Genomic DNA, 26,954 nt, shown 5'->3' on the forward strand with positions numbered 1-26,954 from the left:
AGTCATATACAGTAACATTTATAGACAATGAGCTAATTAGGCATTGAATAGATGGTGGAATATTGATTATGCAATGTCAATATGTCGAGATATGATGTTGTTTATTAAAGAAATGTACACCTGACCTAGGTGTTACTGTCTGGACCCATAGATGCTACTTGGAATGCCATGCTTTGTACTATGTACAAATCAGGTGAAGCTATTTCAAAAATTTTGCCAAGTAATAATACCAGGTAATTTCTAGAAGGTAAAGGATTCCCGTTAGGAAGTCAAGTGTTACATCACAGCATGAAGCACTTTTTAGCATATTCTAAATTGTATTAACTATCTTTTCTTGAATTTATTATTTTTCATCTGTTCAATCTGGGTTTTTTTGTCATCTGCAAATATAAATTTGGAGAGAGTTAAAATTGAAGTAACCTGTATCAATTCAAAGCAGTTCCTCCCTGTTTAATGTGACCAGGTCTAAAGAATATACTGCTGTTCATTTGATAAAAGTACTACTTTTATCAAATGAACAACTAATTATAAGGTATTACAAGTAATACCTTCAGTATTACTTGGATAATGCTAACATGCTCTTTGGTATGCAAGTCACATATGAGAACAATTAATTGTTTGACATTCATGCCTAAATTTTATTTTATTTTATTTTTATTTTATTTTATTTATTTTATTTTATTTATTTTATTTATTTTATTTATTTTATTTTATTTTATTTATTTTATTTTATTTTATTTATTTTATTTTATTTTATTTTATTTTATTTTATTTATTTTATTATTTTATTTTATTTTCATTTTTCTTCAGTGTGCTTTTCTTTTTCCTCCCAAATCCCTAGTATATGCATCCTCTTTGCATTCTAAATAGAATTTTCTCCACTGCCTCTACTCACAGAAATAGGTGCGTTTTGATTGATACATCTGTATGTACTATTCAGACAGATTCCTGTAGATCATAATAACTTTTAAATCTAGTTCCAGTCAGGCTCTGGAGAATAGTTTCTGAACTTTATCAACCTAGGATAGGGTACATCTCTTTCCTTTGCAAGTAAGTGTTCTCACATTTACTTTCAAAATAAGAGCATGCCTTGGAGGTACTTATTCATTTAATTGTACCAGAATTCCACTAGTCCTAAAATGTGTCTAAATGTTGAGACTGCTGATTCATATGTTTTAATTATACCTTTTTATGTGAATAAAATAGTTTTGCAAATGGCTTGCCATATACTCAAACTCCTTTAAAATTACATGAAATTACTTCATAAAACAAAAAGCAAACACATTATAATGTCCAGATTAATTGCATTTGGTTAGTAGATAATAACTCTAGTTGGACACAGAAGGAATCATTCACAAATTAGTAATTCCCAGCAGGCATTTCAGTTGGGTAAGATGTGTACACTTATGGTATATGGACACAGACTTACCAAAAGGATCTGTTCAGTGATATCCTGAAGCAGCAATAAACAAACATACCAGAGTAATTGACACAGTTTACTGGCATTTCAGAGTTTTTATGCTGTCACATCTATATTAGTTTCTGGCAACTTTGCATACTGGTGGCTAAAGATACCTTGTTTTAACTCTTCATTCAATCAGTGCACTTACTGTTATCTTCATGTTTGATGGGTTTTTGGATTCTTACTAAAATTAGAACATTTAAATAATAATTTTTAAAATCATAAATCTGCAAAAATTTAATAAAGAATGTTAACCAGATAAAGATTTTATAATAAAAGCATGAATTGTATACCCCAGAGAATTAAGAAATTATAACATTACATGCTGCTGGGTTTTATTGCTATTTACAGAATACTTTCTCTTGGATCTAGAATAAACTTTGATCATTTTACTCTTTCAAGCTTATTCAGCGCTAGCAGATGCTGTACTTAGACCCTAAGGGCAGGCAGAGTTTTATATTTTGATTTACTTGATTTACTTGCTGCCTTGGCTTCCCATAGTACAGTTCGGTGGCTTTTTGGTGGGTTTTTTGGTTGTTTTTTTTTTTTTTTTTTAGTTGGTTTGGTTTGGATTTTTGTTTGTTTTGTTTAGTTGTTTTTATGGTGGTGTTTTGTTTTGTTTTGTTTAGTTTTGTTTTAGTGGGGGGATTAGTGGTTTTTTTTTTTTCCTTTTGTTGCTGTTTTTTTGTATGTTAGTTTTTGTTTGTTGGTTTTGGTTTTGGTTCGGTTTGGTTTGTGTATTGTTAAAGTGCTGTCCAGGGAGAATAAAAAAGTTTGCTATCCTAAGCACCTGAACCAGTTGTCCTGAAATGATGTCAATATTTTATCCAAACAATGTTGAATTTGGGCTAATTATCAGTACTATCATAGATTCATGCTTTTAGAAAGAATTTTTTTTTTTAAATACTGGTTTTTCTAGTTGTTTCTTGCTGTGTTCTTACTAGGCATTCTGAGATTTTTAGCTGCATCTAAGGGGACGGGCACTAGATGAAGCATCCTCCTCACATTTATTACTGCAAGAGTCACCTGCTTGATTTATTTGTCCCTAACAGAGAAATCTTTAGCACATGGTTATCTGGATACCTCGGTTTTATCTGGAACTGGAAGAGGGGTGGTGTTTGAAGAGCAGTACTTCACGTATTTCTGAGACCTTACAGTTTGGGTTTTTTTCAGCCCTTGTAAGCGTTTCTTTTCTTAGATGGTCACCAAGTTTGGAAGTGGATCCCACCGTAGCAGTAGTTAAAAGAAATACAGAGAACATGGATGTTGGAATGAAAACATTTATAGGCAGCACAGAGTAGATGCAGTGCTCTGAAGCTGACTCTGAAGGGTGTTGTGAAACATCTGCATGTGGTCCATTGTTTGTGGCAACCTTCTCTGTATGGGCTGAAGCAGGAGGAATGCTGACAGAGCTGCTGGTGCTGAGGTGGTGTGATATTAAAGCAAGTATTGCAATTCCAATTATGCACTCCTGATGCATTCTGGAGTGACTTACAGTCTTTCTTACCTACATTGTATCAGCTGTAAGCAACTGGGAATTTGGAAGTTTTTAATGCCTTTAATGCTCATTATTAGCCACATAAAACAGTAAAAATTCTGCCATTAGTTACAATGAAATATTTCAATTATTTCAATAATTGCTCTTTGACTTTATATTCTGAGCATTTTTGATATTCTGTTTTGTGTACTGACATAATCTCTGAATAAGTTGATTTGTTGTTTGGGTTTTTTTTGATAATTAGTTTATTTGATTTCTGTTTCTTGAAGTCTCTTTTCCTACAACTTTTCTGCTGTAGTTGAGGAAGAATTCTTACTTGGATTATGCAGGATCAGTCATCTAGTGTCACTTAATTTTCAGAGAGTTAGTCATTAAAGCCTAAGATAATCTGAAGAAGCAAATGTCTAGGAACCAGGTGATACGCTTTTATTTTACAAGGTATGTAGATAGATAGATAGATAGATATATAGATAGATAGATAGATAGATAGATAGATTAATTTGTCCATCCATATATATATAAGTGTATATGTACTTAAAAATACCACATTTTTGAATCAGAGAGTGGTAACATATTTGATTGTCCATAGTAATGCTTTTTTTTCCACACTACTTTGAGAAGATTCTCACAGGTCTCAGGACCAGCAGAAGGCATTGCTAGAGTAGTTTGAAAATGTTCTCCCTAGCCAGAAGAACCAGTTGTTTTGAAGTAAAGAGTAAAGTGATTAAGAGGTTATCCTTCTTTGTAGACAGAAGCTGGTCTTTTTCATTGACAATATACAAAAACCATTCTCACAGTTCATGTAGTTCTCATCCTAATCAACCTTTTAGCTCATCTTAGGAGCTAGCAACGATGACCCACCATTCTGTCTACCAGCAGCTTACTGCTTATCTCTGCAGACATAGTATTCAAAACTTCAGTTTTACAGCCCTGAAAAAACAGCAGTCTTCTGGGTTCCCTGTTTACCTACTGCTAAATTTAATGAAAGTTTAAGGAAAGTATATTCTGAATGAGGAATTAAAGAATCTTACATGGATTGTAAGACTAATGGCATTGGTTAGGACCTTCAAGCTTTGTATTGTATCAGTGCATACTTTGATATAAATGCCCCAAAAGATGTCTAAAGATTCACAACAGAAATGGGGATGAGAAGTACAAACTTTAGGAAATTAACCATACAGACTGAAAGCATATGTGAGAAGCATACATGCTTTTCAAACATGACAGGATGCAGAAAAAAGATTTATGATTTCAGATCCTTGTCAAGTTGCACTGTCATTAATAACATTAAAATAAATTGTGGTATTTCTGGGACCCTAGTCGAAGGAAGGAAATGATGAATCTTACTCCATGTTCTTAGAAGGCTAATTTATTATTTTATGACATCACATTGAAGAATTCTATACTAAATTATACTAAAGAATAGAGAAAGCATACAGACAGAAGGCTAAAAGATAATAATGAAAACCTCGTGGTTCTCTCCAGAGCACTAATACAGCTGGATGGAGATTGGTCATTAAGTAAAAACAATTCACATGAAACCAGAGAAACATGCACCTGTTGATAAACAATGTCCAAACCACATTCCAAAGCAGCAAAACATAGGAGAAGCAAATGATTTAATATTGTTTTCCTTTTTCTCTGAGGCTTCTGAGCTTCCCAGGAGAAGAATCCTGGGCAAGGGGATTTTTCCAGAAAATATGACGATGGCAATAAATAACAATAATAATAATAATCAATACAATAATTAGAATAAAGAATATTTGGCTTTTAAAAGGAAGACCAAGTTTCATGTTTCTGAAGCTGTTGAAATACTTTTCTCATATTTGGTTCTTTGAACTTTATGACATCAAACTTCTACTAAAATTAACAGAAATACTCTTGCTTTAAAATTTCAATAGATGATGTGTTAGATTACATATTAAATAGTTTAGCTGTTTGGCAATCAAAATGAATCTTTCATGAACTTGAGATACTCAGTTTTGTGTTTCCAAATGCAGACTCTGCATATGTGTGTGCTCTCAGAAATTCACAATGAGGGGATAAAGAACACTTGAAAACACCTAAAACTGTCTGGGATATGAAATACTGCAATGGCATGTGAAGGTTGACTGAAGTTGTGAATAACAGTAGAACCATTAGGAAAGCATCTTGATTTTGCTCTTCTACCATTGATCTGCAGCTTTTCATGTATTACTTCATGTTTCTTAGCCTTGTAAATGAAATCTAACAGACTTCATACTGTAATGTTGCTGATCTTAAACAGATATCATCCTGATAATAGATAATAGATCCTGATCTGTAGATCATTATTTTTCTTCCCATATCCAATGTGTAAATCCATCATAAAAACAACCTGATTTGGAAATAAAAGGATTTGTATTGTTCTGCAAATTTTGGAATCTCTCTCAAAAGGGAGAAATGACAGTCTCCTGTAGTAGTAACTTCAGAATTCTGGGTACCTCATGTCTTCCTGAGGACTCCCAAATTTTATTATTCAAATAAGGATTCTGTAGTACATGCTTTTGTGCATGTGTGTGGTATTTGGTTGCTGAGGGTAGGTTTTTATTCCTCCCCCCATCCTCAAAAGATTACTAGAGCTACTATGATTATTTCTGTAAAGGATCCTGAAACTGCTTGGCTGTCTTTCTGTAGCCTCATGATTTGAAACTAATGAGGTGATTCAGAAATATGTGTTTTGGACTCAACCTTCCATTTGCTGTCATTTTGAAAAAAATTTCAGTAGTCTGTGGAGAAATTACCTTGACCTGTGTATAGTTTCCTGATCAAAAAGTTGAGACCTTACCCCTATTTTCTAGCTCACCATATTCTACTCATTGAGTCTTACTGTATTTTTTTTTTTAACTGTATGGGTCTTCATTTTGTTTTGCAGATTTTTTTGATTAGTTTTTTTATTGTTGTTTGTTTTGCTTTCATTTCTTTTGGGGTTTTGTCTGTATGTAAGATGTATTTAGAAACCAGTGTAATGCTTTTTTTACTATGTGGACTTGCTTTTGAAGCAGTTTGTTTCTGCCAGACAGGATAGTTGAGGTCATCCACACTTCGAGTGAGAAGAAACACCATTTGACACCACTGACTATATCAGTTTGGTTTTGGTTATTACTTTAGCTTTCTAACTTCAAATAAAATTTTGGACTTGTTAAGTAATAACTGAGAAAACTAATTAAGAGAATGTCAAGATAAAACCTCTTCATTTTTTCAAAACAGTATTGATACTACATTTGCCTAGTTAAGACTAACAGTGACATTAAACTGTTAGCACTATACTTGCTATAAACTAAAAAATGCCTCTTAAGTTTACAAGGATACCACTGTTCTATTCTGTTTAATGGAGGCAGGAGAAAAACAAAAGAAACTAGTTACTTACCAGGCTAGAATACTGACTTTAGGCAAATAATTGTCAACTTTTAATCATTTTAGCATTTATACAATTGTGTTGTAAGGTAAAAATATATATATGAAAGACCTCTCTGTTTCCTCTGAGAGAACTGTGTGAGCCATCTGAAAAGACTGCACTGTGATAGGGTGGCAAAATACAAGAATACTTAATACATTTTACTCTCAGCCTTGTTTTGTGACTGATAGGTTAACAGATCCTAGCTTTCAGACTGCTTTATTCCTAGTTTTCCAAGAAACTTATACTTGGTTTTGCTTTTTAGTTGTGTTCAAGTAGACTACTGTTTAGACTGTGCTGGCGTTGAGATGTTTGAGCTGAGATTTTTAAGGAAGTACTGTTTACCAAGTAGTTAGCAATAGTACTGTTTACCAAGTAGTTAGCAATACTTCATGGCTGCCAAAATCACTTGGAGCAGTCCATTGCAGTCATGCCATTTTTGTTAGTTTTACTGTGGTCAGATTTCTGGTTTTACAGGGGATTTTCATGTTAATGGTTAGTGTTTGCTGCTGTGAGCAAAACCTGGTAGTCCAGTTTTTGACAATTGTGTATATGTTGACTGTTTTTTTTTTTTTTTTTGAAATAGGAAATAGAAAATAACTTATTAAGAATCTGCTTTTTGCTTGTGAAAGAAATTGGCAACGGTAGATAAATAATCAGATTGCCAGTGGGTGCAGACAAATGGCATGAATTGAAAATTCATTTCTGTGACTATAATGAAATTTTTGCAATTTACTATCAACTTAATATGAAAACATGATTTTAAAATTGTTTATATTGGGATGTAATTTGTTTTCTGACATCAGTGGTGAGATTCTTTTAAAATATTGGTTCTAAAATAGTGTGACTTTTACAGTATCAAAGAGTACATATGTAGTACATATGGGCTAAAAGACTGCATTGTATTGGTGTTTTGGGGAGCATGTTTTTTTGTTAGTTGCAGGACAACTAATTTGAATAGGCCAGCCAGCTGAATTCCATGCTTTCATTTTAGAGCATAGCCTTACTCAGTAGACTTTGCATTCACAATTTTTCTACCTGTATTCTCTAGCATATAGATGAGATCTCGGATTTTGGAGAGCAAGGATGGTATTTTAGTCTTTTGGCTGTTAATGCTAATATAATCAAAGCAAGATTAAAAGAAACTCCTAAATCAAGAGACCTTCTTTCTTTTGGTTCTCTGATTTACGATTATAAATGATTCCATGTTCTTCACAGTCTCTATGTTCATCAGAGTCTAGTGTATTTCCAGGGCATTGAATTTAGTCCAGTTAATTTTTGCTGAAATATTACAGCTTTAACAAATAAAAAAATCAGGTAAAAGTCCAAATGTATTAAAAATTATATTTTTGTTCTTATAAAGATTTGCTGAGATCTGTAAAAATATTTTTAATATTTTCTTTCTAAATTATTATAGTTATTTATAACTATTAATTATTAGTAGTATAGTATAGTATTAGTTTGATGTTATTTTAAAATGTATAATAATTTTACAAAGTTGAAGGAGCAGCCTTTGGAATTTTACAGATTACTGATTTTACAGAGTATTGCTTCACGCTCTCTGTATTTATATTACCTTTTCAAAATTTAGAATTACTTTGCAATTTTAGGTTGCTTTATTTTTGCGCCATTTTTGAACTAAGAATGAATTTCTGCTTCTTACAGACCTCTAATATCAAAGGTGCACGATCTGAATAATGACCTATATAGAATTAAAGAGAAGTGTAGAACTTTGCTGCTATACCACACATTTCATCTCCCACTTTTATACTACCTATTTCTTACTATAGCTCTAATTGATGAAGTTAAACTTAAGCAAGTTTTTTTTCCTCTTTCCATGTAGGAAGAGAATATTTACATGACCTTAGGTCACTTGTGTGATTTTGTAGCCCTTTCCCGGCTTAGTTGCAAGAAGAAAATTTGTTAAGGAACATGTGTAAGCAGTTGTTTTTTTTTTTTTTTTTCACTGACTGGAGAATCTATATGCTTTTGCACTCACCTGTAGGAAGAAGTATACAAACAATTCAGACGGATTATAAGCGATAAATAAACAGGAATTACAACTATTATTAAGTGGAAGTCTTTCAAAGTTTCTAAGCAACATAGCTGTTAATTACCCTAAAAATGTATTTATCTCTTATCAAAAAAGAAATAATTGCATATTCACCTTCAAGTTCTACAATAACTTTTTCAGAATAATTGCTATATATAAAGTAAGCAACATACAGATTTATGTACGGATAATTTCAATTTTTTGTGCATTCCATCTGCTGCCATGTCACTTTCTGCTGATAAAAATTCAACAGACTGTTTAGGTTCTTTGAAATGAGAACATAGTGGAAGTACTCTGGAGAATCCTTCAGAAAGAATTGCTAACAAAAGCAGGCGCAATGGGTAAGAGGTAGTATTTACCAGATTCAGTCCACTGCACTTCTCCTTGTTTGAAAGACACGTAATATATCTTTTAAATTTAGCTTTATATCTGTTTTTCCTTTATCATGTCAGGCTTGGGAATGAATATTACGAACTGCAAATAGTTTCTGAGACAAAGGTGAGCTCTGTCAGCAGAGCAAATTGCATCATGATCTGTCATTCACACTTCAAGTAATTGAATAATAAAACTGTGATTTTACTCTGACTATTGATGTAATAGGTTTTGACTCTGATACAAGTGCCTTCCCTGAAGGCACTTGTTGTTTGGTTTTTTTTTAATTTCTTTCTGATGATTTATGGATATATAAGAAAATGTATCTACATGTCTCTAGAAATATACCTATGCAGCTAGATGTATCTCTGTGCAAAAATACAGATTCACCACATACATACTCCATGCTTACAAAAAAATTTGATTTAGTGTGTGACTCAAAAGAGACATACTGAAATCCCCTTAAGGAAAAAAATAAAGCTTCCTTTTTAGTTCACAGTTTATTAGAAGAGTGATTGAATCAGTGTGTGCACTGTAACGGGGAAAGTCTTGATAATAGATATATTTTTTTGCCTAATAAAAGGTCTTAAATTGTGTCAGGGGAAAAAAAAGGAGTCATTCATATAGGTTCTCTTGTCAGTAGTCTGATAATTAGGCAGTCTGATAATTCATACTTCTTGCAGATGTGTTCTGTGTAGACAATCGTGGTGAACGCTGACATCCTGTTGTAGAGTGGATATCCATTGTTTTCAGGATGTGGAAGTAAGAATTCTTTTACAGATCCATTTTCAGAAGATGTTTTCTAGTGTTCTAGTATTCAGTAGAATGTACCCATGACTTTGCTTAAAGGTGAGTTTGTTTTTTTTTTTAAATTATTATAAAGATCTGCAAATATCACTTAGAATTAGACAACCAACCTTTTAGGCAGTAGAGTAGTAACTGAGTAGTCCATTTATCTCAGCTGTTTAAAGATTAATATTTATTTCAATGTTTACTGACCTTTCTGTAACTAAGTGGAATATTGGGTGTCTTAGATTCAATTAGGATTGGGGTTCAATATTGTGTCTGTGATAGAGTCAGGAATAAAACCTATTTCAGGAGTATTTAGGCATACAGAGTTTGCTCATGATGGAAGATCCATTAGTAAGCCATAATTCACTTCCATGGATAACTGCATACGAGTAGAGGCAAATAGTTGTATTTGTGTGTAGTTGGCTATTCCTACAGAAAAGTAGCCTAATCTTTCTGTGTGTTCATATTTTACCCTCTAACATCGATGTTACTTCCAACGTATATTCACAGAGCTCCAATCTCTGTTTTCTAACATGTGCCTAATCTCTGAGGGGTTTCAGTGTCTAAGTCCTCTTGGATTTCACTGTGAGGAAAAGGTAGGAAGCACTGAGGGTGACAGTGATTATTGCTAAGTTAGAAGTCTACTTAAGAGAAAACAAAATATGAAGAACAGTGTGCCAGCAGATTATTTTTCTATTATACTTCTGTAATTAAACAGTAGCAGAATATTGAAAAATGACAGAAATTAAGACATTTAAATAGCATAAAAAATGGGAATGTAATAATAACAAATACCAATAAATTATATGTAAGAGTCAGAATTGAAGAAATTATTATAATCAGTTTGATTATGACGCTTTTCTTTAAAGTTTAATGATTTTTGAATGAAATTCCCCATTTTTTAGTTTGTCAGTTCTGTGCAGTGATCTGGTTTAACATTGTATGTATTGATCTTAAGTGTGAAGATTGTGAAGATTGCAGATCAGCATAAGATTTTTATATAATTTTTTTTCCTTCAGGCACTTAAGGAAGTCTTCTCTTTACCTGCTGGAAGATGCTTAGAAAAAAAGAAAATAGCAGAACATTTCTTTTAAATAATTTGAGAAAAAGTTGCATTTCAGTTAGCATTTATCTGTTGCTGGATACCAGATTCAATGCCAAATCAGTTGGCTGCTTTGGCTGTTTTGTAGATGTGCTTGTTCAAGATCTCAACTACAGAAATAAAGTCAACTTTATTGATAAAAATTTTAAAAAATGATGATGCAATATAGGAACAAATGGATTACAGCAACACATTCCCCTACATTCCGAATCCACAGATAAGATGTAAAACAAACTCTATGTAGATAAATTCAAGTCATCCTCCAAAATTAATTGTAACTTATTGTACCTTAATAAATAAGTATACATCTTTGTCCTAGATCCCAGGTTGTCTTTGACACAAAGACTAGTAGAAATTTGATCTGGAATTCTGGATCTTCCATTACAACATTTGAAATAAATTGTTTGATGTGGAAGTGTCAGTGTGATAATACAGGATTTGTGTCATGACTAAAGTAATATATCAGGGCTGCTTATATTCTGGCCTAAAGATTATGCCTAAATAGTTTAAAAAAAAAAAAAAAAAAAAAAAGCGGCACATTGTTTTAAAATGTAAAAATAGTGATTCACATTTATTTGCTATTTAGTGGAGCTGACTTGCAAAAAATAATTCTTGAAGCAAATTATTTTATTTTTGGTTCCAGCGTCTTTAAAAAGGAGAATGCAACAATGACATAATTTGTGTAAGTAGTCCTGGTATCCAAAGTGCTAATAACATGGAAATGATTGTGAAGTAAATTTTACAAAGAGTAAGGTAACAGTCTGCATACTGTGGATTTCAAAAGACATGAGAGACTCATCTACGGGTAGCTGAGCAAGAACACCTTTATGGAGTTTGGATTTTGTTTTAGGCATAAAAACACCCCTACTTTTTTCCTCCTCTTTTCCTTTAGCCTGTGACCTGCCTGTTTCTGTTTAAACAAGCATTGTTAACCTTGTGCTGGCAGCAGTGGGAGATCTGTTGTAGGCAGAGATTAGGACTAAGGAATTCTGGATTTGGATATCTCAAGGCATTAGAGATTGCTTGGGATACATCCCTGCATTTTCTCACTTAATCCAGTAGTTTCTGTTATTCTAATTTATTAATAATAAATAAAATCATGATTCTCATATATCGTCTAACACCTTCAGTGGGCAAACCATTCAAACTAGCACATCAGATCAACAGCTGAATAAGTTTTTTTTGTAGGAAACCTCTTTTAAAATTGAGGGTTTGCTGCAGTATGCAGAGCACTAAGGAAAGGAAATACTCATAGTTTTTTTTCCTAACTTCTAACCCTTGAAATCAAAAGCACTTTCCCTACCCACTCATTTGCTGTTAAACTTCATAAAAAATGAGTCACTTTTCTTGGCAGAAGGTGATTTTAACAACATTATGATATACATAGAGTCTGAAACATGAGCCCAAACTTGGACACGCCACCATTTTTTTGGCCTTTTTACCTACACTGCTAAAGTTATGCAGAACATCCATAATGTGTACCTTTCTTTACAGTTTTGTTTTTGGTTTTTTTTTTTTTTTAACACTGAAGAAGTAGGATTGTAAAATGTTTGGAAAATGTTTCTATTTACTAACAAGGTCCCAAAGTCATTCACATCTGTATACTTCAAATGAGGCTTTTAAAGATATTGAAAGATTGGTTACAGCTGGCTGCACACCCTGACAGTTGAAAATGAAACTCCCATACTAGTCATAACTAGCAATTCAATTTAACTTATGCACAGTGAGAGCAACAAAATGTAGTTTCTTTCCAAAGAGGCAACAGTGCAGTCAGAACTTCTGCAGCTGCCTTTTATGCATTGATAATTAAAAAAAAAAAATCAAAACAAAATCCCTACCTGAAAAATACACCCTCCCTTTATAATTATCTATTTCAAAGTTGTAATCGAGCATTTCATTATAAAGATGCTAATCAATCCAGAACAATACTTCTGGGACAGCACAGACACACAGAGACATATCAGTTATAGCAGAAATGCTGCAGAAACTTTACTAGGTTTATAATAGTTGCTCATGCATTTCTGTTGTGAAAGATTAAACTCCCACAGGAGCCTTGCAGTGTTCCAAATAGAACATTAGGCTCATCTTCTAGCTTTTAGATGTGTTGAAAAATAGTGCTTTGTTATTAGTATAAATAACCAGCATGAACTGATTTAAAAAAAAAAAAAAAGTTTTCATTCATCTAGCCAGATTCTTAGTTAAAACTGATGATTGTAGGAAAATTAAGCCAAAATTGGAATTGTCTTTCTAGGTTATGTTATATTTTGTTTTTAAATTATTTAACATATAATTATTTGCAACACTTGCTAAAATTTGTCATAGAGATTTTATCTCTGTGAGATAAAATTCCAGAGGAATATTAGAGCCTTGAGTTCCCACAGCCCTCATTCATAGTTTAATCTGTATAGCCTTGGGATATCCACAGAAGACTGGCAGTCACAACCTTGTGTTTCTTGTGGAATTTGAGTGTCACCTGGGTGACATTTTTATGGGGAAGGAAGGACATAAACATTTTTCTGCTTGTGCTTGGGAAGCAGTGTTGTGGTAACATGGATGCTAATGGTGCTGATGGACAGTAAGATTATATGGCATGTTTCCTCAAAGTATTATAAATAGTTTTGTTTCATGTTCTAAAAAGAGAATTAATATAAGCTGAGTCTTTAAAAGTCCTGAAATACTTCAATGTGACTGTCTAAAGGCTTAAAGTTACTGTCTACTTCTGAAATTCCAGTCTGTGGTAGTTTTTACATAACGTGAGGTTACAATTCTAAAATGTTTTTTTAAAAGCCACCTATATGAACTTTTTAATATTTATTAGATTAAATATTTTTTCAGTTGGATTAGTAATGAAACTAGCTCTTCACTTGCATTAGTTCATTAGTTTAATTTCATCATGGCTAAATAGGAAGTATTGTGTTGCTGAAGGAAAAACTCTTTATTTAGTTTGAATCTCATAGCAGTATGTTTACTGATTACTACTTCCCATCTAGAAATTCTGGAAATGAAAAAGCTGAAAGCAGAGGGAAAGTGCAGAAGTCCTGGAAGCCTTTGTGTATGATGCACATCTGACAGGCAGAGAAGTTATCTCTTCTACTTCTGTCTTTTCATACAAATTTGAACTCTGCAGAACAGTTATTTTTGTAATTGTGTGTGCCTTTGTGTGTACCAAGTGTGTATTTCTCTATATTCTTAAACATTTGCTTTACTGGATGCAAAGTGTCTTGTTTTAGCCTATATCTGTATTTTTTAATTCCTTCTGATGCTGAGATTATGAAAGATATGCAAAATCTGAATGACAGGGGCTGTCATCTAAGGCACCATCTTCTTTGTTTTCTCATCTATGTATTTTTTATGAAAGGTGACAAACATAACTAGGATAATAACCTTCCTTTTGTGTCGTATCTTCAGTCTGTTTCTTTTTTATGACTTTTTACTGTTCATTTAGAAGATAAACTATGAGTAGTGCCTGCAGTTGGTTATTTCACCAATTTAATCTACTGTAATATTTCTTTCTCTGATTTTTCTTGCTCATTTATGAAAGAAAAGGCAACAGATTGCTTGTTTCAGAAACTGTGTCATGTTCATAAGCAGTGAGAGAGATAATTGAGCATATATATGAACGATTGGTATGCAGGAAGTTCTTTAGCAGGATAAAACCGCTCCAGTATATGCGTAGAAAAACAATTTTTGGTAAATGTGTCCTCCCTCTGTAACATTGGGGCATGTCCTAGCCTTGTCACAATATACTCTTGGTATATATGGTGTGTAAGTTGCAGAGATATTTCCACAGCTGTATACAGTAGAGTTTAGATTTAGTTTTTCTCATGAAAATAATGAGAAAATAATGTTCATTTGGGTGGTAGCACATGCTCTTACTTTCTTACTGAAAACTGACAAAAGATGCTGCAAAAGAAGGTGAAGGTTACGCAATGTCAGTGTGCAATTCACACTTAAGTTAGAAATTACCAGCTTGTTGCTAAGGCCAGCATATTTGTAAGAATGAACTCACAGTTAGTTTTTCATTAGTATCATCAGCCCAAAAAAGATGAGTGCTTGGGAAGCTGTGGCAGGACTTAGGTTTGAAACATTCTTGCTGAAATGTTTCCTGAGAAGAACATAAACCCAGTGAAGAATAGATGGAAAATACATAATGCATTTTAATCTAGTTTAGTAGTCTCTAACAGAGTTGTAAGAGGATGAACCACAGGCCTAAGAGGGATTTTTTTTTATTGTCATGTTCTTGTAGCTAAGACATGTAAGTGCCAAGTTGCTTGGACAAAACAGGCAGTGAATGAAAGCTCTGGGTATGGGAGCTGCATCGTCAAAGTCCAGAGAAAATCTTAAAGTCAAAAATGAGAAAGGAGTGCATGTGTACTGGTTAATGCTTTGTACAGTTTCAGGTTGTTTAAAGTTTAGTAATAGGTTTCACAGAGGAAATCTTTTGTTGATCTCAGTTGGCTTTCATCAGATCAAATACAAGAGGATTAAACTTTCTGGTTCTCACTTCCCATTTGAAGAGGATTGAGGGAGAGCTTCTATCAAGCACCTGAAATGCCAGTTCAAGTGGCCCTACTAAGCCACTCATTTCTTCTTACTACAAATAAATCTATAGTAGTTAATGAGGGCTGTAATGAAAAACATGCTATGAATCATGCTGTCTGGCTGATGATTTCGTAATTTCATTTGGTATCAAACTGGCTTGTCAATATTATGACATTAGTTTGGTGTCTAAAAGTATACCAATTCACTTGGTACTTTCCTTAATAAGGAAATTGCAGCAATAAAATATCTGTACGTTGTTTTTGCCTTTTAACTTTCTTTCTCAGAGTTTATACCACTATTTTTTCTTTTTCTCTGACTGTGGTAAAACATGCATTATATTACAAAGACAATTTGCAGTTGTCATCTTTTTTCCTAAAGAAGACCTGTGAACATCCATGCACGATTATGCCGTATCTTAGTATGGGAAATGCATAGTGCTTCTATAGCTTCAGGACGTTTTTGTCTTTTATTACCAAATAATTTTATAATGCCAACTACTTTTGAAAAATAACCATTTCAGCTCTCCATCTCTTCCTCTGATACAATTGTATTGCCATCAGCAACATTATAATAAAGTGCAGTCAGGCTAAACTAGCTGCAGCTGGATTGCTGTCCTGTGTGTACTGCAGATTCACTGTCTCAGTCAGTCATGCTTCAATCTGATTAGCCAACAAGTATATTGGATAGTTTTGGAACAAAACCATTAAGTGAAAAGGAAAAAGAAAAGCCATTAAAAAAGAAATTGCAGAGAATGGGGGAAAAATGCATTGTAATACTGAAGTTATATTTGACTTCTTAGCTACAAAATTGCAAATACATTTCTAGTTTTATCTTAGTATCTATGATACCCGGTATGCTTCAACCATGCCTGATCCTAAAAGCAAAGAATAACTGAATTTTTTGCAGTAACCCTGCTGAAAAAAATACAGGAAGGGCAAAATGCTCCTGAAAGATGTCTGTTTAGACACAAGCAATATTAACTTGTCTGTGTCATCTGCACAGCAGTGGAGCTGCAGAATCATTCTTGTTGCTAGGTCATCCCCATACCTGGCTCTGTGAGGAAGCAAGCCACAGATGCTGCCTCTGTGGTCTGAAAACTCAGCTGCTCGTGGTAGATGCTAGCTGCTCTTGGTAGTTTTGTTCTTTTCTTAGACTGCTGTGAGTATGTGCTTGGAAGCTGGTGTTGGAGACCCTTTTCCTAGGAGTGTCTGATGAGTATGTGGTATATGGCACAGTGGCTCTAAGCATGTTTTTGTACATGGCTCACATACTCATAGATTTAGCCATTTCTAGGAGGTGGTAGCTGCACAATTCCAGTGTTGTTTGAGTAGTGTAGCAGACAGTCAAAGGCTGAAAAACTGTATATGGCAAATACCCTAGTACTAATGATATGTTCTTTCATTTTTTGTTATTTTTAGGCAAACAAGACAAAAATCAGTCTGTAAATGTTTTTGCATAAACACAGTCATTGTATTGTTCTTAAACCAGATTTCAGAGGAAACAATTAATGTAATCATAGGATCCAGAACAACATATGTTGGAAAAGACATTTGAGATTGAGTCCAACTATTAATGTAGCACTAAGTCCATTATTAAACCATGTCCCTAATCATCACTATGTTTCCAAGTCTTCTGAGTATCTCCTGGGCTGGCAACTCGACCAGCTTCCCAAGGAAGACTGTTCCAATCCTTAGCCTGAAATCCATACTAAGGTGTCTAGAATCACCTTACTATGGATTCAGTTCAGTGAGGAAATTTTTCCTAGTATCCTTTCAAAATCTCCCCTTGCACAGCTCAAGACAGTTTATTCTTGCTGTGTTGAGAGGAGCCTGATTCCCCACCTGGCTGCACCCTCCTGTCAGGCAGTTTTAGAGACAGTAAGGTCTGCCCTGAGCCTCCCTTCCTCCAGGCTGAACACCCCCAGCTCCCTCAGCTGCTCCTCGAAGGACTTGTCCTCCAGACCCTTCATCAGCCCACAGCTCTGTTGCCCTTCTCTGGACACATTCCAGCGCCTCAGTGACCTTCTTGTACTGAGGAGCCCAAAACTGAGCACAGGGTTTGAGGTGTGGTCTCACCAGTGCTGAGTACAGGGGGACAATCCCTGCCCTGCTCCTGCTGGCCACACTGTTGCTGGCACAGGCCAGGATGCCATTGGCCTTCTTGGCCACCTGGGCACTGCTGGCTCATGTTCAGCTGCTGTCACCAGCACCCCCAGCTCCTTTTCCTGTGGGCAGCTTTGCAGCCACTCTGCCCCAGCCTGTGGCACTGCCTGGGGCTGCTGTGACCCAAGGGCAGGACCCAGCACTGGGACTTGTTGGACCTCACAGCGCTGGCCTTGGTCCATGATCCAGCCTGTCCAGATCCCTCTGCAGAGCCTTCCTGCCCTCCAGCAGATCCACAGTTGGCAATCACACACCCAACTTGTCTCTGAATTTACTAAGGGTGCGTTCGACCCCCTCATCCAAATAATCAGTACAGCTGTAGAATGGGACTTGCCCAATATTGATCCCTGGAGGACACCATTAGTTAGTGACCTGGTGATTCTAGACACATTAGTTTAGATTTCACCTTGTTTCTCTTCAGTAGCTGAAGAAAGAGTAAAATAACAGCATAGCCTAAATACTTACTTTAGTTTTTTGGGTTTTTTTTGTAAGCTGCTGCTCTTTTCCCCCTTTTCAGTCTCTCTGTCTATCTTTCTGTCTTCTTGGATGTTTGTTTTTTGTTTCTTTTTTTTTTTTATTATTTCTTTCTTCCTCTCTCTTTTGTTTATTTGGTTTGGGTTTTTTGTTACAGGTTTTTGTTTGGGTTTTTTTGTTTGTTTGGGGTTTGTTGTTTTTTTTTTTTTTGGTAGGTTTGTTGATTTTTATTTTAGCAAGTGTCAGAAGAGAGCTTTCTTTAACTGCTCAAACATGCAAAGTCATAGCTGGAATATTTCAGGGTTAATGTATGCAAGTAATTTACAGGAGTCAAGACTGGGGTATTGTCAGAGTTTGTGTTTATTCAGCAAGAAGTCAGTCTTAGTGGAAGATGTTTCATTTGTCTGCTTAATGTCTGTGGCTTTGTAACATGGTTTAGGTTATTTCCATAGATTCTCAAAATTACACAGCTTTAATATCCACAGACAGATAACATGGTATGCTTTTCTCATCTAGCAAGACTATTTCCAACTCAGCATTTCGGCCATTGCCATCACAAAGTTTTTTTCTTGATCCCTTATTTGGAGGCACCAAGTTAAGAAGTTAGGCAGTGTTCTAATTATTTGTTTCTGCATCATGTTCTGCATAAGAAAAGTTCTTATGACCTGAAGAAGTGACTAAGACAGCGGAAGTTGGTAAGCATTGAGACATCTGTCAGCTTTGTATTTTAATCCATGATTTAGAATGGAACTGAAGCTGTGTAAACATGAGGCTAGGCAAGGTTTTCTCTGTATGGTTTAAGATTCTGGTTTTTTGTAAGCAAAAAACCAGAAACCTTTAACTACTTCCTATATGAGGAGAACATCCCAGTGATATGATTTCAAGGTACCTTGCTGTTAGTGAGTTGATTTATTCACTAAACAATTTAATCTATTTTGTCAGTTACCAGAAAATCTACTCTGTTTTGCATGATAACAGAGGAATCTTTGTTGAAGTTTAAAATAGAATTACAATGTAGAATCAGATTGATATATTATTTTATACAGGCAAAATGCCACCTAGCATTGCAACTCATTTGTGCTTTTATAGTGATGTTCAAATGCTAGATAGTTCAAATGCTTGCATGGCACCAGAAACCTACTGTTTTAGGATGGGTGCTCATTCATCTTGGAATAACTGTAACAGAGAAATTCAGTGGTGACAGAGAAGCATTAGGGTGAATTGTTATCCAGGGACAGATAAGACTAAACTTTTGAACACTCACCACAGCTGTCCTTCAAATTTCCTTAATCATGTGTTTGTATTTTGGATTTTTTAAGAATAAAAGCATAATGAAACATGGAACTTTTCCAGCAGATCAACTATGAAAACATTTATCATGTTCAATCAATAAAAGAGCGAGTGAAATGTGTAACTTCTGCTTTTGCCAGTTGCCCTTATTGCTTTGGAAAATAAATTTAATTCTCTTTAAAAGACATTGTTTTACCCAGAGGTGTTTCTGAATTGATTTTGATTAAAGAGCTTATGAGAATTAATTTTATGCATTATTTTCTATTCTTTCTGGTAATGATTCAGCTGTCAGTTAGGTTTTTGCAGCCAAGATTTTTCCAATAATTTTTTTCATTTTATTTTTAAGGAGGGGTCATGATTGATATGCAAATACAGGAAGTATTGCATATCACCTTTCCATCACTAGTGCTAGGACTATTTTAAATTCATAATTTGTATTTATTTTCTTGCATTTCCATGGTATTAAAAATCTGTGGCTTAGAAATGGGTGTAATTCAGGATTGTGGGTGTGATGAATGAAATGTAAAAACAGAATTTCAGCACTGTCTTCTGTTTTAATCTTTGCTTCCATGTTTTCTTAGAGAAACACCATTTTTGGTGGGGTTTTTTGGTTTTGTTTTGTTTTTTGTTGTTTTTTTAATGTTTTTGTTTGTTTGTTTGTTTGTTTTGTTTGGTTTGATTTTTTTTTTCAATATAAGGTTACTTTCCTATGGGGAAATATACAGGGTTTCTCTGGGAAGTCCTTGGGACAAACCAGAGATGACCGTGAACTAAAGTCATATCTCTGAACAGTTTAACACTTTGGAAAAGTTGAACCAGAAATTCTGTTTGCAGCACAAATTAACTCTCATCCCTTCATAATCCTTTTCTTCCAAAACTTTATAAGTTACTGTTTGCTTCACTAGTTTTGTCAGTGTGGCTCCCTACATGTGTTGTGAGTTCTTTTTTGTCCATGTTCAAAGCTTTTCTGACAACTCTTCCCTGCTGAGCTGAATTCCTGTGTTAGCAAGCATTTAAATTCCCATTCCGGCATGGAAAAACAAGCTGATAAAAAAACCCAAAACAGTGTTTACTTTTGTTTTGTTTTGTTTTGTTTTGTCTGGTTTTGTTTTGTTTTGTTTTGTTTTATTTCTAAAATTTGCCCCCAGGTATGCATTTCCTGTAGCTGTCTTGGAGCAGGAGCCATCTTGTGAGTACCATGATAGTACCTAAAAGATTATTTTTGCTACCAAAGTAAACAGGCTGCAGGGAAGCATTTCAGGGTTGAGATGTTTCATTCACCCAGTTGATCCTTTTGAGGATAATTGGTGCACGTGCCCATGCCCTGGTACTGTCAGCTGCAGTGCTCCTGCTGAGGAGAATTCTTTTTTGTCTCTGCATTGAACACTCTGGAGAGCTGCACATCTGCACTTTTACTGATCCTATTAATAGATACTGTTAATCAGGGAAAATCTATCCTCTTACTTACTTGTGTGTTATTGTTAGATGTATTACCTAGTTTCATGGATAGCTCTTTTAGAGATATTGAAAGAGTCATTTGAAATAGGGATATTGGAAGAGTCATTTTTGATTATTTAATACTGCAGTTATACAGCACTTAATTTAAAATAATAACAGCGTTTATTAAAGCTTCATAAAGAGAATTTTTTTCCAAAGAACTGTTGACCTCTCTGTAGTTATTGTGATCACCTGCAAAGGATAAACCCCATATTTCTGCCCTGGTGCAGTGTGAATGTTGTAATAGGGACATCTAAGTGAGTACTTCACCCAGGATAATTTCTGCAAGGCAAGTATTGTTCCTCTGATGACAAAGCTCGTGCAACCTGGTGCTGCAAATGCTGTTTGTATTTTCACCGTCTTTGATACCACACTCAGGATGTTACAAACCATCATCAGGAGGAAATAGAAAAGGAAAGGAACCTAATTTAATTTTAAGAATTAACAATGCTTTAGATGAGTCTTTCACTTTGGACTACTGAGGTGACTTGGTGTGGAAGCTAATAGTTGTCTTGGTAATGTCATTTAGTCCTTTTAAGCAATTGCATCTTCATGTAAGTTTTTACAAATAAGCCTATATACCACATGATATGATGTCATTGTTGGTACAGTTGTCAGTAGTAGGGTCTGAAGATTGTTCTCCTTGTGGGTAAAGCCGACTTTTGTGGAGAGCCTTGATATTGCCTGATTATCTCTTGACTTGCTTCCCTCTATGTTGCCAGCCCATCACCTGCATGCCTCCATTAACAGTGTATTTTCAACTTGAAATAAAAACCAACCACCGTCTTTAGACTAGTGCTTATGTTTCCCTGAGCCAGACTACTGGATGTTTGCTTGAAGGCCTAAGCAGGTAAAAAGGGAAAACAAACAACAAGCACAAACCTTGATGTGTTCATCGGGTTAGCTAAAGCCTTTTCTTTGCCAGGTTTTGTGATACATCCCTTCATTTGCAGACAGCTTGTAGACGATGAGTGCATGTTCATATATCAGGACCATAAAGTTTTTAAAATTTCTCTTTTCCCCAAGCAGACAGTAATATTTATCCTGTTTGCCACCACATTTAATATTTTGATGGGAGTGCTTGAAATGTATGAAAATAATGTGCCCCAGTGCCCCGATAAAAAAACTGTAGTACCTTTGTGGTCGCCATTTCCCCCCCCACTCTGCTCCCTTTATTAATTATCAGTATTGTTTCCTTTCTGCTTCTGCCCCTGAAAGGAGTAAGGGAGTACTTAGTACCCACCACATTTCTCTGTTCACCTTCACACATCAGCCAGTATGGCTGTGTATTAATGAAAAGATAGTTTTGTTCTTAAGTGAGCTGCCTGTAGAGAGAGTTCAGGGCTCCCCTGTAACTCCTGCATTCCAGAAGAAGCAAAATAAAAATAACCTCTTCCTTGAAAGTACATTTCATGCATCTCCATCTTTGTGATAGTATTGGAATCATTACACAGCAGTTGGCTCTGATACGCTTGCACAGACACAAATTGAGTCCGACAGGACTGGTGTCTCATGGACTTTGCTGTCATTTGAAATGCTGGCATGAAGATGGTAGCGATGAAAGGGGAGAGCTGGTGCCTTTAGCATTTTGCCTATGAAGATTTCTTAGTCTTGTATTTTTTTGTAGCAGTAGCTGATTCAAAAGATAGTTTTACAAAAGAGATTTGTAACATAGTGTAGATTTCTACCAGCTGCTCATGTCTTTTCTTCCTTGAGTAAATTCTTTTGAGCATTCCTCTGTACTGAAAATGGGCTCTTTATGCCACCCACAAAACTCTAAGATCTAGTTAGTGGAATAATAATTAGTATACTTTTTTCTCTGCCCTCTTGGTTTTTATCTTTACTGCATGGAAGCCGCTTGTGTGGTAATGAAGAAGGTAGAATCAAACTTAACAAAGCCTATATGTTGCTGATCCTTCAGAAAGTGTAATTGCATGTCATATTATTTTAGTGCTAATGTCACACTGCTTAGGGATATCTCTAGTATTTCCTGATGGAGGAGGAAAAATATTTTTGTATTCCTTAATTTCTGTTATTGTGGCATATTTGGACAAGGATAAAACACTGTTTTTTCAAGTCGGGTACTTGAGCTGTGGTTCTACCAGTGTATCATATTCAACTGCACATTGTAATAAGTTAGATGGATTTAATTGAGATCTCAGCTCTTTATTCAATGCCAGATTTCTGGTTTTTATTAGGCATAATTCAGATATGTGCAGGAAATCATAACAGGAATTTTAACCTTTGAAAGTTGCTGAACAGTGCAATATGTTAATAACATGTTCTGAAGTAGATTTTGTGGTGTTATTCTTACCAGATGCCAGGGCATCAACTCCCTGTTGGCATATGGATTTGTTATGGATATCTAAGCTGCTTTGATTACCTTCTTGCAACATGAGTTCCAGTGATGTCTTAAGCCTCGTCGTACTAGTTTCTTTGGTTTAGGACATGCTATAGTTCTAAGTAAAGATTCAGAATGTGACAGTTGCTTGATTATGTGGTAAAAGTACACTAAGAAATGTGTTGTAACAGTGCTAACATACGCTGTGTCTTGGATCTTCTTGTATATACCAGTAACTTGAAATTAATTATGTTTCTTTCCCTTTCTGCCTTACCCTTTTGTCTTTTAAAATTGTTTTGCCTCAAATTGTGTATTCATTAAAAAATAAGAAAATAAAAACTTTAGTCTGTCTTTGCTAATTGTATTTTTATCTTTTCACAGGCTCTGAAAATACTTCATCTGAAATTTCAGACTGGACAGACTCGCAGTGGCTTCTAAGCCAGTGAGAACAAGGCTGCCAAAGCATGCTGGTGCCAAGCTGTCGGATGATGCACGTAGTCAGGCCAGTGGTGGTGCTCCTGTGCTTGCTGCTCTATGCTGATGCTGAAAGTAAGCTTATTATTCACTTCTGCTTAGGTCTTGGTTACCATGAATAGTTTTGTTTTCAGCTGGTGGTTACTAAGAGTCGCAGAATGAGTTTCCTTTTGAGTGATTCTTCAAAAACTTTGATGTCCTCTCTAGATCACAAACAGTATTTGAAAAAGATTGTTTATGCAACTTCCATACTGTTTCTTCTTCTTAATGCTCCTTTTCTTAAGCATGGAGTGGTTCATGTAAGATGGTGAAGACCACTGTCACAAAGTTACACAGTCAAAACAAAGACCAGACATTGCTCACCAGACGTTGGTCAAATACCTGAAAGATGTCTGCCATTCTTTGAATATTTCTGTCTAAACTTTGATTTAAAAAAAAAAAAAAAAAGACATCCCCTTCCCAAATAATATCCAGTGTAATTAAAATTCCTGTCCCTTTTTAAGTGCTACAACAGCTGTTCTAATGCATTATTTCCGACAGCTGTCGCAGAGTACAGTATCCAAACAAATCAAGCAGAACTGACCGCTTAGTGGCTGGCCTAAACATGTGACAATTCAGTGAGGAAAGGCACCTATGTTTACTTGTACTGAGGGGAAACTGCTTGAGTTTGGTCAATTAGGTTATCTATTAATGGGAAGATAATATCTTCTTTTTAATTAGGAAATCATTAGGTCTGCCTTATTTACATGTGTTCCTTCTCCCAGCTGTCCTTTGGCTTCTTCCACAAGTAATGTACAAATGAGAAAAGCCATTTGCTTTCCACCTGTTGATCTGCAGGTTTACTGCAAGCTGACTGTTAACACTGCCTACAAGCTGACTGCTAACATTCACTTCATTGAGGGATATTTTCCTACTTTTCTGCTAGCTCCTGACTCCATGCAGACACACGACCAATCAATAACTTTGTTGCATCTCTGTCTTTAGAAGACTTCTCTGTTTTTTCACACAAGTGGTAAATTAAGTAGAACCACAGTAATAGAATCAGCTTTAGTGAGGCTAGATGAATCAGTTTTCAATAAACGCATACTGAAGAAGAGTTCTTCATCTCCCACTTATCACCTGCACTCCAGGTATACGGAGTCACAGCAGTAAAAGAGATACCAAAATTTTTCTGTTTCATGAATAATAAGCTTTCCTTTTTTTAAGTGCAGATCTGTGAAAGTGAAGTAAATGGAAGAAAAAAGGACAAAACATACATGTTTGTTGTGTACTGACAGCTGAGATTCTTTGGCCCCTTTCCAGTTAGATAATGACCAGCTGGGATGATTGTCTCTAAGGTGAAGCCAAGGACATTTTAACACTTTAGCCAGCAAATAATTAATTGGGAAGTGGGCCCATATGTTGGACAATTTACCAGTTGTAGTATTCCACCTATTTTAAAAGTTGTAAGAAGCACAGAGATTAGTTTTTTGTGAGATTATGATTTTCAAGAATTTAATATGTACCAGCTTTTAGGTTGCTTAAATAATTATATACATATCTGCAAATGGTATACATTATATGACATTAATTAAATTGTTTGTCATATATATGATTATGTGACTCCATTTAATATTGCATTTATACTGTGAGTGTTAAGTTGATGTTCTTCTATTTTGCTTATTTCTTTGAGGGTCATGGTATAGTCACATGTTAATCTTACACACACTGGGACACACATTGAATCTCCACAGACGTAGTTATTTTATGGTCTGGGTGAGATAGGACAGCATCTGTGAGTGTTATGTATGCAGACACAGAGAAAGTTGTGTCTTCATCCAGGATTAGCCCTCCTTGCCTGAAGAAAAGTTCCTGCTGTGCTGGAGTTGCTCTGCCCTCTGCCCCTGCACATACTCTTGCTCCTGTTTTGTCTTGCTCTTTCTAGAAGGGCCCCAGACCCTACTTTGACCTAGTGCTTTTCTTGAAATTCTTTACAGAAAGTGGCAGGACCACGTTACGTCATTTTAATGGGAAGAGGACACAGAAGATGAGACAAAGGGAACAAAAAAAATTGCCATTTTTTTCTCTGTCACTGTGTAAAGGCTATGCTTTCCTTTTTTTTTTTTTTTTTTTGCCATTGTTCTCCTGTTGCTAACATCAAGACACTGCAGAAGAGAAGATATATCTAAACATTGACACTACATTGTACACTGTCTAGAGTAGTTGTAAATGGGTAAGGAGCTCATGCTCTTCCAGCCTCACTGTCTGATCACCATGTGTGGGATTGGTAGCACCAAGTAGCAAGCCAGCCTAATGCTACTGAACTGGTTTCCTTAGTACTTTTGGGTTTACGTACAGCCTTCACCATTGAGAGGGAGGGAATGAGATACCTTAGTTTTTCTTCGCCATTGTGAAAGACCCCACACTCTGAAATGTGTTTGCGTGGGCTGATAAACGTACTGTGTCAACAAGTATATGTGCAAACTAGATTTGATTCTTACTCTTAATCCAGAAACTAAATCTACATTGACTGAGGAAAGTAAGCAAAATTAAAAGGTGGCAAAACTACCTTTACTGTTTTTACCTTTTGATGTTAATAAATATGATGTGATACTTGTGAATACCAGAAGTGAGAAATCTCAAATACTATGAGTATTTTTTAGATGTTGTCTTTTATGTTTGGTATTTGTAGGTTCAGTGCACACTAAGAAGGAGTAAAGCAGATTTTTACTGAAGAAAGAAAGCACTTTAGTTCATTAGTCTTTATTGGAGAACAGCAATCTGCTAGTAGTCTACAGTGTTTTTCATTGGGTGGGATGTTCTCAGTGGTGTAGATGGCAATGCTTCACCACAGCTACTGAGATATTTAGTAATACAGCTTTGTTTGTCATAAGTACTGGGTTTTTTCATGTTGATTTAAATGAACTGACAGAACAGTAACTATCCAGAAGCTTTATGCAGGTTCATTTCTTTAATAACAAGATGCATAAATGTTTCAGAGATTCCTAGATAACACATTTCTTTTAAAACTATCAAGTATGGTACATTATTTTCCGTTTCAGACCTTGCCAAGGGTCACTGAGCTCACTTAACCACTGAGCTCAAAGAAATACAGGATATAGAAATTCCTTCTAAAGTGTAATTCCTGGTATTTCCTAGTATTCCAGGTTTTGAAAATTCCTGCAGTTTAATTTGTATTAGTAGAATCAAGTAATTTTCTACAGATAGTCTTCATCCTGCTTTTTAGTAATTGAGTTGATTCTTGTGCTTCCTGTTCCTTTTCCATACTGAGAAAGGCCTTACCACACCAGCATTTCAGAATTGTCTGCTGCATAAACTGCTGCATTAATTCTCTGCAGTAATTTTGTCTGTTTAGTGCTCTTCCTTCACTCTTGGTTACATAGCTTCTGCTCTGACATTTTTCTTTTCTTCTATAGAGATGCTGTTTTAGAAGAGAAGAAAAAATTCTTTTTTCCTTCAGCAGAAGTGTTTGCAGCTTAT

General features: G+C 35.2%; 1 protein-coding gene across 1 annotated transcript in view; it reads left to right on the forward strand.

Moving 5' to 3' along the window:
- Positions 1–26,954, forward strand: part of PTPRD (protein tyrosine phosphatase receptor type D) — a 366,121-nt gene that overhangs the window by 59,647 nt on the left and 279,520 nt on the right. The window contains exon 2 of the mRNA XM_050987010.1: positions 23,382–23,549. Within this exon, the coding sequence (XP_050842967.1) occupies positions 23,465–23,549 (85 nt within the window). The 5' untranslated portion in view covers positions 23,382–23,464. The remainder of the gene's footprint in view (positions 1–23,381; positions 23,550–26,954) is intronic.

This window comes from Serinus canaria, chromosome Z (genome assembly GCF_022539315.1).
Source record: "Serinus canaria isolate serCan28SL12 chromosome Z, serCan2020, whole genome shotgun sequence".
Classification (NCBI taxonomy): domain Eukaryota; kingdom Metazoa; phylum Chordata; class Aves; order Passeriformes; family Fringillidae; genus Serinus; species Serinus canaria.